The 16,378-nt window shown below is 40.5% G+C and overlaps 1 protein-coding gene across 1 annotated transcript in view; it reads right to left on the minus strand.

The window, feature by feature from the left end:
- The window catches only part of cntln (centlein, centrosomal protein), a gene marked incomplete at its 5' end in the record, with an annotated part of 93,378 nt that overhangs the window by 34,404 nt on the left and 42,596 nt on the right, over nt 1–16,378 (minus strand). The window contains 4 exons of the mRNA XM_079265145.1: nt 275–356; nt 3,327–3,856; nt 4,689–4,786; nt 7,058–7,158. Coding sequence (XP_079121271.1) covers nt 275–356; nt 3,327–3,856; nt 4,689–4,786; nt 7,058–7,158 — 811 coding nt within the window. The remainder of the gene's footprint in view (nt 1–274; nt 357–3,326; nt 3,857–4,688; nt 4,787–7,057; nt 7,159–16,378) is intronic.

A 16,378-nucleotide genomic window follows, 5' to 3' on the forward strand; every position in this document is an offset into this window, starting at 1 on the left:
TTTTTTTTTGTTTTTAAGTCTACAAAAATCTGCAAAATTGAAGAATTGTGAGAATCATAAGTTAAATCGAATTGGCACCCAAAAAAACAAATCGGAATTTAATCGAATTGGGACAAAAGCATATGATCACAGCCCTACTATTAAGCAATGGCGGAGGAAGTCCATTCTAAGAGGACAAAACACTCCAAATGAATTTGATTCATCGCCCATCTGATCAGTTTATTCTTTTTCTTTTCATTAAAAAAAAAGAAGTAAAAATCAAATAAAGACCAACCTTTCTTTTAGTGCGTTGTCTGTAAAATGCTGTCCCAGTTGGCACCCTGTTAAGACTATCCGAGTACTCCTCATCACTGTCACTGCAGAGAAAGGTTGAGAAAGGTGGAGTTTATTACAGGCCAGAAGTTGAACCAACAACCCTGGTTCTTAGTACCACCCTTGGACAAAAATCCAATTTACCTTTTATGGTTGATTTAGTTGACATCAAGCAAAAATATGTGCATTTTGCCCCCCTCTTTCCAACAGAAAATCAATGTCCCGTCCAATTTCTGAGCTGGAAGTGTAAATGTGGGCGTAAATTAAGTAAAAAGCTGCAGTGTCTGATGCTGTTGGTGAATGCATCAACATGTATGAGAGTGGCTGTGGCCTTCATTAGCCCTCTGTGTGTGACAGACGTGTGTGAGAGGCACGGCTGAGCAGAGCCACGCAAAGTTGCATCTGATGGATGTGCGGTAAGAGCTTCCTGAGGCACACATATGCGCTCGCTTGCACGCACTCACACACGCATACAGACACGCACACAGGTTTATTGACAGTGACCTTTGACGTGAAGGTGGAAGCCACTGACATTTACGCTGGCGGGTTTATTAAGGTGGGGCCTGGGAGAACCAGCAGAGGTAAAGACCACAGAGAGAAGATCTAACTGGAACGTGACATGGCTAGTTAGGGTTAAACCCAGTCTGGTGGGGGTGCAAAGGGACTCGCTGAGGATTACTAATCATCAACACTAAGACCAAGGTTGCATTCGTTTGATAAAAAAAAGTTGCATTCATTTGATTAAAAATAAAGAAAAAAAAAGCAGACTCACTTCATACTGGTGAGACAACAAAACCGGTGTGAGTTAAAGTTACACAAATTCTACACAATTCTCTTAATTTGAACATTTTTATACACATGTCAGAGTAAAACAGGCAGAAACCCCTTTTACTCACATGTGACTAAGGCTTCGGAAGTCCTGAAACTGTACATGGACACACATATATTTAAAGATTCAGCTCAAATCTGTGTCTCAAACACATCCTGATGATTAAGTCAAAGAAATAAAAGTTAGTCCTTACAGGATATGGAGACACTGACTGGCTAAAGAAGTTAAAAAATGGATTCTTCACAATTATGATGTAATCCCTTTCAAATGCATTGAGGAGGGTGATGAACAGAGGCTTTCCACTACCAAGGTAAATGATAAATAGGCTGCACTTGGGCAGAATTTTTCTGGCTTACACTAGAAAATAAATAAATAAAAGCTTTTAGTGATCAAGGATATTTTAGTGTGTGAACAGAGGGGACCATCTACCCCAGAATCATTCCTGCACACTTTTAGAAACTTGAAGAATCGATGCAAAAAGCAGCAACACGTTGGTATCTCCAGAGGACCAAATACATGTTTGCTCTCCCTGCAAAACTTTACCTTATAATACTTTGTTCCTGGATTACATGCTATGTTTAGTCTTAAGGGAGTAAATATGCGCAATATGTAAACATATATTTCTCCACACAGAGCTAAAAGTAAGCCGTCCATGGCCACCTGCTCTTGTTCTGACCTGTTCAAAAGCAACAAGGCATGTTTTCAAATTGATAAGAAGCAACCAGCTGCTCAAGGTTTGAGAGGGAACGAAAAGCCGTGAGAAGAAGTAAAAAAAAAAATTTTTTTAAAAAGTTTTGTCATTAAGCCTTAACACTTCTGACATCTTTATCTGGCACTATTTAGACCAAAGCTCCTTGGGCAAAAAATGAAATAAATAAAAGAAAGGTATTTCTGGGAGCACAACGGGCTTTACAGAGGTGAATCAGTTGACAGGTACACTAAATAAGACAACATCTCAGTTTCGACCGCTTCCTCCCAAATCCGCTTAGATCCTCCTCTCAGGTGAAGCGTTTATTACACAGCTGCTTATTAGCCACATAGACGGGCATTAGGAAAGCAGGGCATAGCTGCACCCAGTCCCCGTTAAATAGCCTCATGCGGATAGGGCTGGGCTGGATTACAGCGTGATGAATTAGTTGGTGAAGAGATGGTGAGTAAGCAGGACGGAGCTAAAGAGAACAGATAGAGGAAGGCATGTAGAGGAGAGAAAGAAAAAGGGGGAATAAACATCAGTGAGTGTTTGAAATCACCAACCATCACTCAATAGATGTTGGCTCAGTGGCTTTTTTGCATAAAACATACATGAAATAATTACTAGCGATGGTTCTTAATTTGGAGGGTGTTAAACAGCTTGTAGACATCTGGTACTGATCCGAGTCAGGTCATTCAAAATTTATCTAACCAAATTAAGGAGGAGAGGAGAGGAGCGTGGGATGGAAAGGACGTGTGTGTGTGTGTGTGTGTGTGTGTGTGTGTGTGTGTGTGTTGGGAGGTGTTTAAAGGGTGGCTGGAGGAAAAGACAGCACGCACACACACACACATGCATTTGTGAATTGACATGCCACAAAATAAGCAACATAACTAGACACAAGGTGGGGTAAGCTTCCAAGCATATATGGTTGTGTGTGTATATGAGTGGGGGGCGGTGGGTCCTTGCAAAGGGATCCTTAGCGCTATCGAGGGGGGTTTAGTAAATATGCAAAGAACCAGTAAATTAAATCAAACTGCCGAACTGTCAATTTCAGGATAGCATGACTAGTGCATGAAAATGGCATCACTGGAAGGTATCAAGGCTTTGGCGGCCCCCTTATCCCTGGGCTTTTCTGGCATCAGTTCAACTTTGTGTAGAGAGGTGGCTAATTTTGCATTCAAATTTCAGTCAATAAGCTCCAAGCAAGGCGTCCCAGGATATTTCAAAAGGATCTGACAGTAGATTCCCCCTCCTCTTGCCTTCTCTCTATCATTCTTGCTCACATTCTTCTTTTGGTTCCTGAATACCAACTAGACAGACGATGAAATTCAATCACCCATTTGCTTACGCTTTGCATATGCACGCTGTCCCCTCGATGCTGTGTGCCCCCCGCAATTCAGCCAGCCCCATCCTCTCCGCTCTAGCTGACTAAAAATAATGAGGGGAGAGAAAGAAAGAACAAGTGTGTCTGTGTGGGTGAATGTGCATCATTACCTATCTACGCTCATGTCCTCCCAGTCGTCCTTTGTGGGACTGGGGCTGCGGCCTTGCCAGCTGATGGCTTGATTGGGCCTGACTCTTCGCTGGCTGTGCTGGTGTGGAAGACTGTGGTGCTTGCTCGTCTTGAATTTGACCTTGCCGCTAACGTTGCTGGCGATCCCAGCTGGCCGCGCTGGTCCTGCTGCATGATTCCTATAGAAATCCCTCGCTGCTCCGACGATCCCCAGTTCCTGTCTCAGCTTCAGCAACTGATGATGAAGCTTGGTAATCTCTTTTTGAGAAGAGGCCAGCTGGGCTTCCATAGCCATGATCTCACCACGATGTTGTTCCTCCTGGGCCAGGGCCTGGGCATGAGCTGCCTCTTCTCGGACAGACTCCTGCATTCGCAGATGATCCATGGAGGCTTGGAGTCTGCGGCAGTTGTGGGCCAACTCTTCGTTGGCCCCGAGTAACTGCTCTTTCTCTTCTCTGAGCCTCTCTTTCTGCTCCTCCAGGGATATCATCCTCCACTCCAGCTGTTCAATCTGAAATAATCAAGTATGGGGCCTCAGTAGTACAAAAAAAAAAAAGTTTTTTTCCTCTCACCATCCATATCTGTGGGTTTTAACACCATGAATTAAAACTCGGATAATTCTGCTCTTAGACAGCTGGTGAAATGTCAAATCTGAGTTTACCTTGCTTTGTGATTATACAGTATTCCTGAAAAATTGAAAGCCAGTTCCTGCTCTAACTGTTGACACAGCATACACACATTGTTTTCACTCTCCATTGACATTTTTCCCAAGTGTGTAATTAGTTTATATGCACAAGATTTGGGGGGGGGGGGGGGGGGGGGTGTTATGGACATCTGAATGGCACCCTTTTACCCTGATCTTCTTTAACTAGACAGCAACCAGGAGTACTTAGTCTTTTTGTTAGATCTTTGCAGGAAACTGTTTAAGAGAACAGGGGCTGCCTGCTGGGTCTGTGCCTCCAGGCAATTTTTCCCCTTTATTTGGTTCTTACTCTGGCTTCTGGTGAATCCCAGTACCTTTCAAACAAAATTAGATGGTTATCCCCACTCTTGATGATTCTCCGTCATGATGCAAAACTAATGCAAGCGGGTTTTTCAAGCTGTATATACAAGAAGTGCAACCTTTAACAGCATTGGTATAATATTTCAATCAAACTACAATCTCTAGGGAACACTTGTACTGTTTGCGGCTTTTTAAAATATTTTTGGTCGCTATAAACAAATGACTGTGTAGCCAACAACGGAAAGAACCATTAAGTTATTCTTGAAAGAGATGTCTCTGTTGGATTTTTTTTTTTTAATGGCAGTGATACAAAAGGCTTAACAATGGCACGGCACTGTACCTTTTTAAATGATTGTTCCATTCGGCCTACAGACAGAGAAGGCTTTTTAGGAGTGCTGCTTTTGACCTGGTGCTCTTCTGCCATTCTGTGAAGCAATTCTGCAAAGAGGAACAAAGCTTGTTATTGTGACACGTTGTGTCAAATTCAGGCTGCTCAATCAATAGAATAATAATAAAAGGGTACATTAAATCAATTAACACGAGTAAGGGCTCATTTCTTTCCTGAGGTACAGTTTCTTTTTTTTCCCTTTTGTCAATCACATGACAAATGCAGTTTTAATCTGGCTTTCACTAATAAAACTCTCCCCTGTTTGGAAAAATCATATCAAACATCATCATTTTTATTCCAGATTAATGGAAAACAAGATGTTTTATTTGGTAGTCTGGAAAAAAAAACCCACAGAAAAACAGCTTTCTAAGGGCGCACAGCAGTAATGCATACTATGTGGAACCTCCCTTCTGGGATCTTAAACAAACCAAGAGGAGTGTCTGAATCCCTGATGAACACATAGCCCCAGGCTGCGCTGCTTTGTAGTCCACCAGTGCTTTCCCAAAAGATTTCTAATCTCTGTAGACAAACATGATGCTTTATTCAGGGAACTTCTATAATGGCGTTATTAAATTGTGATTTAGACTTTGTGATAACAGAGTGCATGCAAGACTGAGAAAAAATCAGGTATTTGATAATAACACATTCATTACTGTGAAGCTTTGTTGTCACTCTTTGACATGCAGTGTCTGTCTATCAAAGTGAAAAGAACTACTTTGCACACCTATTGGCAAAGGGCAACATAGGACAATACAACTTTCTGCCTTTCATTCCCTCCTGGTAAACTTTCACGACAAGACGACCAAAATCATTTGTACACTGAGGCTGGAAACATCAAATATTCAGGACCTTAAGGTCAGTTGATTTTGTGGACACTGACGTGGGAAAAAAAAGGGCCACAGAAAGAGAATGTAGAAGGAGAGAGGATTTATGTGGCAAAGAGCTGCTGCTCCCTTGCTTTGCATTGACGCCTTGCCCAGAGAAGTTTGTTACACCGAATTAGCCTGCCCTTTTGTCTTCCTAACATGTCACATTCAATCACACAGAACACCAAATAGGACAGGAGGGCTGCTGTGTTCACTGGGTACATAACCAGGTTGAGAGACAATTATCTGGCTCCAGTTCTAGTGGCATGGGAGTTGGCACCTCAGCACTACCTTGATAAGAAGACGTGGTGGCTCCCTAGTCACCCACTGTTGAAGGAGGTTCTGGCACCGCTGCATACATTAACGTCCCTCCCATGCCTCCTCATAGGAAGCAGCTCAAAGACACTGTTCCTTTTATCTGCTGCCTTTCGTTAGCGTGATCTCGGTGTGAGCAATTCAACCTTACATCTTTGGATCAGGTCACAGGGGTTCCTCAGGAATAAATGATGTGGCCACTGTCTACTTTTTCCTGATTGTGTTGATTTCACACACACGCGCACACACACATGCATACGTATATTATATATAATATATACATATATATATATATATATGTATATATACATACAAATGAGAATAAAATCGTAAAGTAAAAACTTACTGAAATAAGACATTGCTTTGGGATTGGAGTTGAAAAAAATGATGATAAAAATACAAACAAAACTGTTCCAGACAAATTGGAGCAATTTGCTGATCAGCAGTGGGCTGATAAACCCGTCAGCAGGTGCTGAAGTCTGATGGCGAGATGATAAAAATGTGATTTTTTAGGAATAATTCATTACAAAGCCTGTAATAACTAGACCTAAAATTTGGTAATATAAACATATTATATTATTATACTGATGTGATCACTTCTCATAAAAGACATAAAACTGACTTTGTCCTTATTATTTCATGGCATTCTTAACAAGACAGTAGTCTAATTAGTGAAATCCTTTAAAATATGCTTGCATCTCCAACACACTCTGTCAGCAGCTGCGAAGAAAAGAAAATTGATCTTGAACTACTTTAATTAAGGCCACTGGCTGAAATGGTTGGCACTGACAGCGTCACAGGTGGGGTTAAAAGCGATGTGCTTTTGAACACGGAGAATGATTGCAGACAAGGAGGACACTATTTGATCTCCCAATCAATTTGCAAGGAGTTGATCAAGACTTAATTGAGTTGTTGTGTTGATTCCACTGAGAGCAGTATTATTAATTCTGCTCATTAAAGCCTATATCCCAGGGGAGTAAGGAGTGAGTAAAAGTGTTTCTTTGTAGATCAGGCATATTTTCCACCCGTACAGGTGAAACAACAGCGAAGAAAACAACTGTTTTAAAGAATCCCGGTCACTTGGTTATTTTTAAGCCACCCTTTTCAACAAACCCCAACGTAAAAGGAAAGTGAGCTCACCTTGGTGTTCATTATTGAGACACAAGCGGAGCTCCTTTACCGTGGCCCGATCCATCACAGCCTGGACTCGCAGCATATCCAGCTCCTCTTCCAAGCCAGCTCTGAAAACAAACTCTTTGTAAACGCTTCTTCACTTTTATTACAAGCATAAAACATATGACAACACCACGGGTAGGAAGTTGGCTTGGATATGTTTTTTAATAGCCAGTACCATAATTAAGGCAGTTGTTACTAATGGCAACGTTTTGCTTTATTTTCACAATACAATGTACCAATTTTGACATCATACAATCTGCTTGGTTTTCTTCTATTATGTCTGCATAGTTTGTTTGCTAAAATAAATGAATCATGCACTCTGGATTTCTTTTAAAAACTTTGGGACGGATCCAAAGCAATATCAGTAAAAAAATTTTTTACTTTAGTGTGTCACTAATTTAGATATATTTCCATCTGGAAACACACACTGGCAACTTAAAATGTGTTAACAACTAAGCTTTCCCAGTTTCCATGGCAAGAACAGAGGTGAAAATAGTGCAGGAGACAGTCCTGAAGCATTTGAGCGGAGCCGTAAACCTTTTAGCAGACGATGCAAAAGCTGAAGAGATTAACCCACAGAAAAGTTGATGCAATTCATCTTTTCGACCAGTCAGTCTCTGTCTGTCCAAGGTAATTCAAGAAAAGTCCACTAGCTAAAATGATGTAATCCTGGATGACAAAAACGACTCCACATGAGGAAGCCAAAGGAAGACGTGTTCATAACTGCAGCTTGTTGAGCATGATGGGGTCATTTCACAGCGCAGCGTTAGCAACGCTTTCACTAATGCATTTAAACCTGTGGAACAGCTACCACTGTCATGTCTGTGGACTCTCCAAACTGAAATAAAGTTATCACTAATCAGCTTCATGAAGATGTTCCAATCAGATTGCAAACAGCAACTTCTACGATCAGAAGTCCTCCTTAGAAGGATGGAGCCCTCGGAGCCAATACTGCAGACAACAATCTGCCGTGCCGTCAGTCTATCTAGTGTTTCTCGGTTATTCACATAAATCATGGCTTCTTTTCAAACCATTTTCTTGGACCTTAAAAATGAAAAAAGCATATATTACTGCTCATTTATAACTAACCTTTATTTTATTAAGATTATGAAGCAGGTGTCAGGCAGTGTCTGATTTGTTCTTGAAGGTTTTTTCTTATGAATGACTTGGGAAAACATTTACACTGGATTAATTTAGTTGATCAGTTACTCTCCTAATAAGATGGGATATGTGATTTACTGCAACCAAATGAAACTTCACACAATAACAACAAAATCACTTAAATATATTTGGTACTGTAAAATGTCAGTATCGGTTGATATTTTCATTTCAGATATATTTTTCACTTAATCAGAAGCTGAGAAATAAAATGGTTATAGTAGAGAGTATTATATTTTTTCAGAAAACACAGGTTTTTAGGAACACTTGGGTTTTAAAAGGTTTACCTGTTAAAGCAAAATCTCTTTAAATTTCTTTCCATCACCAACTTCACAACACATTTAACTTGATTTTTATGCACTGGCTTTCTGACCCAAAAGATGGTATGGTAAAGAAATTGACTAATTAAAATGCTTTTTAACTCATCTGGAAATCAAAGTGACAAGCAACATGAAACACCAAGGTAGAAAAGTGTGTTGTGGCTACGTGTGTGTTTGTGTGTGCATCTTAACAGACAAACAGGGTGTAAAGTGTGCCCAATTACCTCTCTGCAATTAGTTTGATTCCTGCTAAAGGCTAATTATGTGGAGCCACACTCTAGACTTTGCACTTTCAAGTTATTATTAGGACCCCAACTGTAGTCTACTGAGGATACACACAAGCCCACTGAGACAAGCACACCTGAAACACACACCTAACTTCCCTCCCCTCTGCTCCAAAGAGTCGGAGAAAAACACCAGAATCAAGCTTCATGCTTCTGTAGTGGCATTCTTCTCTCAGTTAACCTCATTACAAAAGGTAGGTCTTCCTTTTGAAGACCTACCTTTACTCTCTGTTACGAAGCATTCAGGCAGCAGAGGGTCATGGTTAACTATGATGGGCATAATGGCATACATTAAAAAACAGATCCAGCTGCTAGTTTAATTTCATAGAAATTCCCAGAAAATTACATGTGGGGAAAAGAACTGCCGTAGCAGAAGTTATTAACACTGTAGCGCACACAGTCCAGATGCTTGGTCCAAAAGCTTAAACAAATACACAAACGACTCTCTGGGGGGGGCGAGGAAGCAGATGGATATGTGTCGCATCTCTATAGATTTTTCTCCATAAATGAACTCAGGTCGATGAGGCAGCGGCACTACCTTATGTGTCCAGGCCTGTTAATGGGACCAGTGAGCTGAAATATGCAGTATATAGAGAGAGACAAATCCATCTCATGTTTCTCTTTTATGCCCCTTCAGATGCTGATAGTATTGACGCTAAACCAAAGTTCACATGCAAAACATTTGGTTTTGTTAAAGGATAAGCATTGTTTTTCAGATGGAAAGGAGATTGGATTTCTTTGCCATAGAGGGCTAATGAACCCTTATTAAATAACACACTACTTACACTAATAAGAATTTGGCAGCATTTCTTTTATATATTGACAATGGTCATTCACGGTAAAAGAAAACATTTTGAAATTATCCTAACATAATTAATGCAGGGATGTCTTTGGTCCTATTGTTATATTAAAGGTTTGAACTGTTTGTTATGCTGACTATTCCTGTTTAATTAGCTTTGAAGTCACATGCAAATGTAATCATATTATTAGTGTTAATATAAAAGAGTTTTGTGTTGTATTAGTTAGTTGATGCTAAATTAAATTATTGTTTGTCAGTTATTGACAACAATTTAAACTTTTGTCAATGAACATATCTATCAGCTTCTTCCTTGTCTTTTTTGTGCAGATGACAAATAGTAAAAAGTCAAAACTGGGATTTCCTTTCTTGGTTCTTTGTTTTTGGAAGTGCAGGAAGTTTGCTGCATGACTCAAACATGACATAAATATATCATTTGACAAATAGGGGCCAAGTGTTTTTATTGACTGTGGTCAGGAACATAAAAAAAGGAAAGCAGAAGGTATTTAGAAAACAATTTAAGCTTGATCTGGTATATAAATCCCAACTACCTGAAGCTGTGTTTCAGATTAGTAACATATTATATCCGAGTGCAACTGAAACAGCTTTTTCTATATGTCAGACCACTTCCAGCCACCTACAATTCAGCTGAAATAAAGGCGCATTTTCATGGCAAATCCTATTTTTCACTCTCAAGAAAAGAATAGATTTTTTACAGCCTCACAGTCATGTTTAAAAAAATAAATAAATAAAAAAAAAATAAAAATGAGCCTGGCTTGACAATTTACAATTCTCTCTTAACCTTAGGTGAAGTGCTAAGTTTTCACTCAGCAGGCAAAGAAGCCAAACACGCTAACTAAAGGCAACAGACAGGTGCTGCTTTTGGTAATCATGTAGTCTGCAATGTTCCTCTGTGTCTCAGGTCCCGCTTTTTTCACATTTTAATAAACATTTTTGCTCTCATGCAGTACTCCAACTTCAGCCCTGAGCCATCCACTCTGTGTCATTTGATCTTGTCTCTACCTGGGCTGCGCCAAACATGGTTTAGAACACAAATAGCTAGCCTTCGTCCACAAGGGTGCACAACACAACATCTTCTGCAGCTATTGTGCTTTCACGTGCCAGCCTCCTCTGTTTCTTGCGTTCATATAAAAATGAGACCGGAGAAAAGCAGACTATAGCGTGAATGAATAAAACCGCCACTGGCATTTTCAGATTCTTGTTTTGGGGGAGTGTGAGGGGATTCTCCCAAGGTTAAACTCAGGCTACAAGGCTGCTCATTCATGGGTGATTTGGGTGAATAAGCCACTGCAGTCAGCAGAAATGGTGACGACTAGAGTTCACATGTGATGTATTGTAGCTGAGGGCAATGCAGCGGCGGGGGCAAACAGCAGGTCTTTAGCAGTTTGGGTCTTCAGGAGAAAGACTTTCTAGCCATATGCCGTGATATGAAAGATAAATTGGGAATTGTCTTACAGCAAGTAGCAGCTGGCAGCCGTTTTGACTGCAGCACGATGATGCAGTAAGGAATCCAAAATTCAAATTAAAACATATAAAGAAATATATGTTACATATTTTTAAGAGAGAAAGAGAAATTTAATGTAAATTTAAAATTGAGAGAATATAGTTGCATAAACTTGTCTGCTCTGTGTGACTTGTATTTCAGATAGCATATTTTTGTGTCCTAATTTGCCAATTGGAAGTCATATAAGTTTCAATGACACACCAAAGTTTAGATCATCATTACTTGCCAGGAGTAAAGATTTGTGATTCTTTTTATTTATTTTTAACATGTTAACTCATTTCCCAAATAATTAATGAGGGAAAAACCGTAGTTGCCTTAATTGGAAACATGTATGAAACATCCTGTTTGTATATGTGTGTGTGTGTGTGTTTGTTTCCGTGAAAAAAATATGTCCCTCCTCCAAATACGTCCTGGTCCAGAGGGCAAAAGACTCTCATTACTTTTAATACCTTTTAGCAAATCAAGATGAAAAGAAAAGAAATAGCGGAATATGAGGAACATTAGGGCAAACTTTATTAAACTTAATTAGAGTCAACGTCATTTATTGGGGAGGTTCACGTCCATAATGGTCACACTCTACAGAGGAGCAGTGCAAATGATCTCAAAGGCTTTTTCCCCAGTAATCGCTATCTAATTTATGCTTTGATGTCGTCTGAGTATAGCATCTTAAGTGTAAGGGTGCACTGGATGTGTTTATTCTGTTTATGGAGCTTAAATAATCCCTGCCTCTTTTTACCATCAGACCTTTAACAACAATTAACAAGCATGGACATGGAGTGCCGCAGACAGATGCATAATGAGGCAGATAAAATTATCCCACTGCGACTTTTGTAGCCCACCCGGCCCATAGTTGCTTGCCAGTAATGTACCACAACTAGGAGAAAATCATCCTTGGTGTCAATTAGTTTATTTGTTTGTGTCTTTTCCTTAAAAGAACACAAAAAGCAAACAGATATTTTTCAACAAGTTAAATGTGTAGAGTATATATTAGCTGGCTGTTCACACCATGCTAACTCACTTCATGATTACAGCATAAAGGAGATAGTATGATACCATAAAAGCAAGAAAATAGTTCTCGATTATAATGAACAACTAAAATACACGAGAATCCATGAAAAGAAAAATAAATACCCATTTTTGTCTTTCAAACCAATACATACTTTAGACTTAGGCATACTGTAGTCCCATTGGCATCCCTTCTAATTGCCAGGAGTCTACTGTACTTTCTCAGAGTATAATGTGCAGAAACATCCCAGACGAGAAGGCTTCTTTTCTATCTTTTTTTAAATCTCTCAGTTACATAAAAGAAAACAAAAAAATTAAAACAACATTATTCTATAGCAACAGGCATCTATGGACAAACATTATTTAGATAAAAAAGCCAGCCACTCCTTTAACAACTTTGGATGAGGGAACTTTAACCTTAAGGTTTGATAAATGGTGTCATGTTCAGCTCCAGTCCAGGCCATATGACATACAACTATTCTTGAATACTATACTTCAAAAATACCTGAAATGTAACACTAGTGTAGGGTTCCACCCCAAGTCCAGTGTCCAGCGACTATACATTAAGCGCAAAGAAGGGGGCCGGGGACTGGTGAGCATCAAGGCCACGTATCCAAGATGAAACATCCAAACTCCGCAAATACATCAGGAAGAGGGCACCAAGGGATGAAGCACTTAGTGAATGTCTTAGACAGTGGAGTCTGGAGGAACACGAGATGGAAGAACCATCATGGGAGGAAAAGCCGCTGCATGGGATGTACCACTGGCAGATCACCGAAGTGGCCAATATAAACAAGTCCTATCGAGGGCTGGAGTAAAGGACAGTACAGAGGTACTAACCATGGCAGTGCAGGAGCAGGCCCAGATCTACCCTACCAGACAGGATCCCAGGTGCAGACTATGCAAAGGAGCCCCTGGAACAATCCAGCACCTCACAGCAGGGTGCAAGATACTGGCAGGCAAAGACTACATAGAGCGCCATAACCAAGTAGCTGGCATAGTGTACAGGAACATCTGTGCAGAATATGGACTGGAGACCCCTAAGTCCCCCCAAGGTAATGGAGAATGAGAGGGCTAAGATCCTCTGGCACTTCCAGATCCAGACAGATAAAATGGTGGTGGACAACCAACCGGACATAGTGATCATGGATAAGCAGCAGAGGAAAGCCGTAGTGATCGATGTATCCAGCCCCAATGATGAAAATATCAGGAAAAAGGAGCATGAGAAACTGGAGAAGTTCCAAGGCCTCAAGGAAGAACTGGAGAAGGCCTGGAGGGTGGAAGAAACAGCAGTACCCATAGTGATTGGAGCACTGGGGGCCGTGTCCCCCACACTGGAGAAGTGGCTCCAACAGATACCTGGTGAGACATTTCCATCCAGAAAAGTGATCAGCTAAGATCACCTAGGAACAGCTAAGACAATGCGTAGGACCATTAAGCTCCCAGGACTCTGTTAGAAAACCTGAGCTTGAGAGATGAACAGCCACCCGCCCTACCCTGGGGAGATGAGAAGGGAGGGTGAGAGAAGAGTTTTTTTGTATACCAGAAAACTTTAAAGGTGCAAAACAGCTTTTTAAAAAAAATTTTTTTTTTTTTTTTTAATGAAAAGCACCTGATAATACAGACCTTCTGCAATGTAAAAGAAAGCCAAGTTGTGTGGCTGTGAAGAAACGGTCTTAATAGAAAAATGATTGATTTCATGTCTGCTTGGAGGCAAGTCATGTGTGACATAAATTCTGTCACTTCACAATTATGCAAGGGTTTGCTAGTTCCCTGACCCAAAGACATGTATCTGAGGACTGCATTGACAACATATGGATCCAGGTCAGTCACCATATAGGTTTTTTGTATAGAAAATATAAGTGGCACATTAACATGTTAATGACAATTAATTCATTACAGAAAAAAGCACACTTTCCATCATAGACCATGGAATGTTTGTCAGACACTGATTTACAGGTGTGCACTATAGCGACAAAAGGGCTATATTTAGCGAGTTCTTGAACCCCTAATGACTCTATATTTTAAAATAACATAACTAGTGACAAATCTAGCATCTCTTTTTCTGACGTTGTTGGATACTCACGTGAATAATTTCCTTTTCTCAGAGAGCAGCAGCGAGTGCTACCAGATAAAAGCCCCATTCTTTTATCCTGTTGCTTTTATTCTTTTACATTATTTATTTTTTTACTTTTATATTTATATAAATTATCTTAAATGTGATATAGATAAAACAATTTTAAAGCCTCTAATTAATTACATTAACATTTTTATTTAAGTACTACTCCTAATAAAAACACAAATATGCATCTGTGGAGTCCCAGTCAGGTTACACATGAGGTTATGGAAATCATGTTGCCAGCAATTCAAAACTCAAACTCTCATCTTGTGGCTACTGCTGGTCAACTGTGTTCTCCTTTCTTCTGGTGTATCATTATGATAGTTTTTTTTCACCATGTGCCTGTGATATGAGTATAAGATTGGCTCAAAATTAAACATGAAGTTCTTAAGTTTGTGTTTTCACATATCTTAAGAGTAGCTAGCTGACTAATTTATACACCTTGTCTCACAAGCTAGTCAACTTCCGTAATGTTACACAAGAAATTCCTATGTTAGAAAGTCATGTCATAGATGCATGCTGAACATTTCAAGTGAAAAGTTGTCAAAGAACTATTTTTTGCTTAATGCATCTTTAAGTAATAAAACCACGCCACAGGGTGTTTGTGTATCAGCCAAAAGAGCAAAAGAAAAAAAAGACTTGTCTCTCTTTCTTCTCAGAATTCTTATTAAGGTGCCGAGATCTGGTGGTAGGAGAGAGCTGGGTTTGATAACTTTCTTAACACTGTGGGGACCCACTGTGCAGGAGTTATCGCAGCAATATTCATTGTGGGAAATGGTCATCTGGGCCTCAAGACAGTGTATTACTAGTGCAGTTTCCAGAGAAGGTAAGAGGAAGCATCTGTGAATGATATTATGACAATGAGGAAAGGAAACGGGAGTTTAAAGAGAGGCTCTCTTCTAAAGGCTGCCACTAGGAATTCAAAGCCATGAATTTCTCAACTGCCAAGAGTTAATTAGTCATTAGTGGATCATTGTGAACACTTATCTAGCATAACCTTCCCAAGCTCAATTATTACAGAACGGTCAATGGAAAAACAAGCTTTAAACTGCTTGCCCCATAAGTTTCCAATCAGCTACTTTTTTGGGACTCCAGCTCTCCTATAATATGTTATACTCTCTTTGTCTTGCAGGCAACTAAACCCAAACAGATAAAAAGAGAAGAGTAGAAAAGAGATGGAAAGACTTTGGGTATCCAGTGAGTGGCATGAAACCCTGGATTGGAGAGGTTTAAAAGACACAAGTTTAAAAATCTTAGCCAAGTTTACACCAGCCACCTGGGTAAGGACAGGTCCCAGAACCAAGACTGGAGGAAATGAGGTGGAGCTGGTCAAGGGGCACATAAAGAGGATCAAAACTAACCCCAATGGACAGGCCAGTTCCACAGCTAGGAAAGTAGCCAGCCACTATCCATCCCTTGTGGTTTTCCTTGCAGGTCAGGTCCAAGGACATGGTGTGTTCACTGTGGTGTGTTCACCTACACAAGCCCCGCCCTTGGACCATCAAGTGCTCGCCTATGCTCAGTTCTAGTCGGGGCCAAGCAGGCAGGCGGATGGACATCCCTTAACAGGCAGCATCGGCGGCACTAAGGCTGCTAGCCTGTAATTAGTTCGGACAGCTCAGGCTTGGAGAGAGGCAGCCGGGCTATATCATAATGAGCTCAGCTGGGATTAGGAGGACAGGGCAAGGGGGTGAGCAGAGGGGAAATCAGTGGAGGGGGGCAAGTACCAGAATTCTGGCCTCAACCTACTGCAGCATCACAGAGGGCCGCAGGGAGGCAACTGGGAAGACAAGTAGGAAAAGGGGAAGATGAGGATGCAGAGGAACAGGATACAGCAGGGAAGAGGTGAGGAGAGGTGAAGGCAGGGGAAAATAGAGGAGAGGTACACTATACCTTTAGGCCACGCTTTTGTGTAGCATTACAGACAGTGTCAGTGTTTGTGGTACAGTTAGAGATTCTGCTCAAAATCAGGCAAGAAAATGATTATTCTACACCAAGAGTCAAAGAAACGGCAAGAGCGGGAAAGCAGACGAGGAGAGAAGACAAAGTAACAAATATATTAAATGAAAAGAATCTAA

This window comes from Telmatherina bonti (assembly GCF_933228915.1).
Source record: "Telmatherina bonti genome assembly, chromosome: 3".
NCBI lineage: Eukaryota > Metazoa > Chordata > Actinopteri > Atheriniformes > Telmatherinidae > Telmatherina > Telmatherina bonti.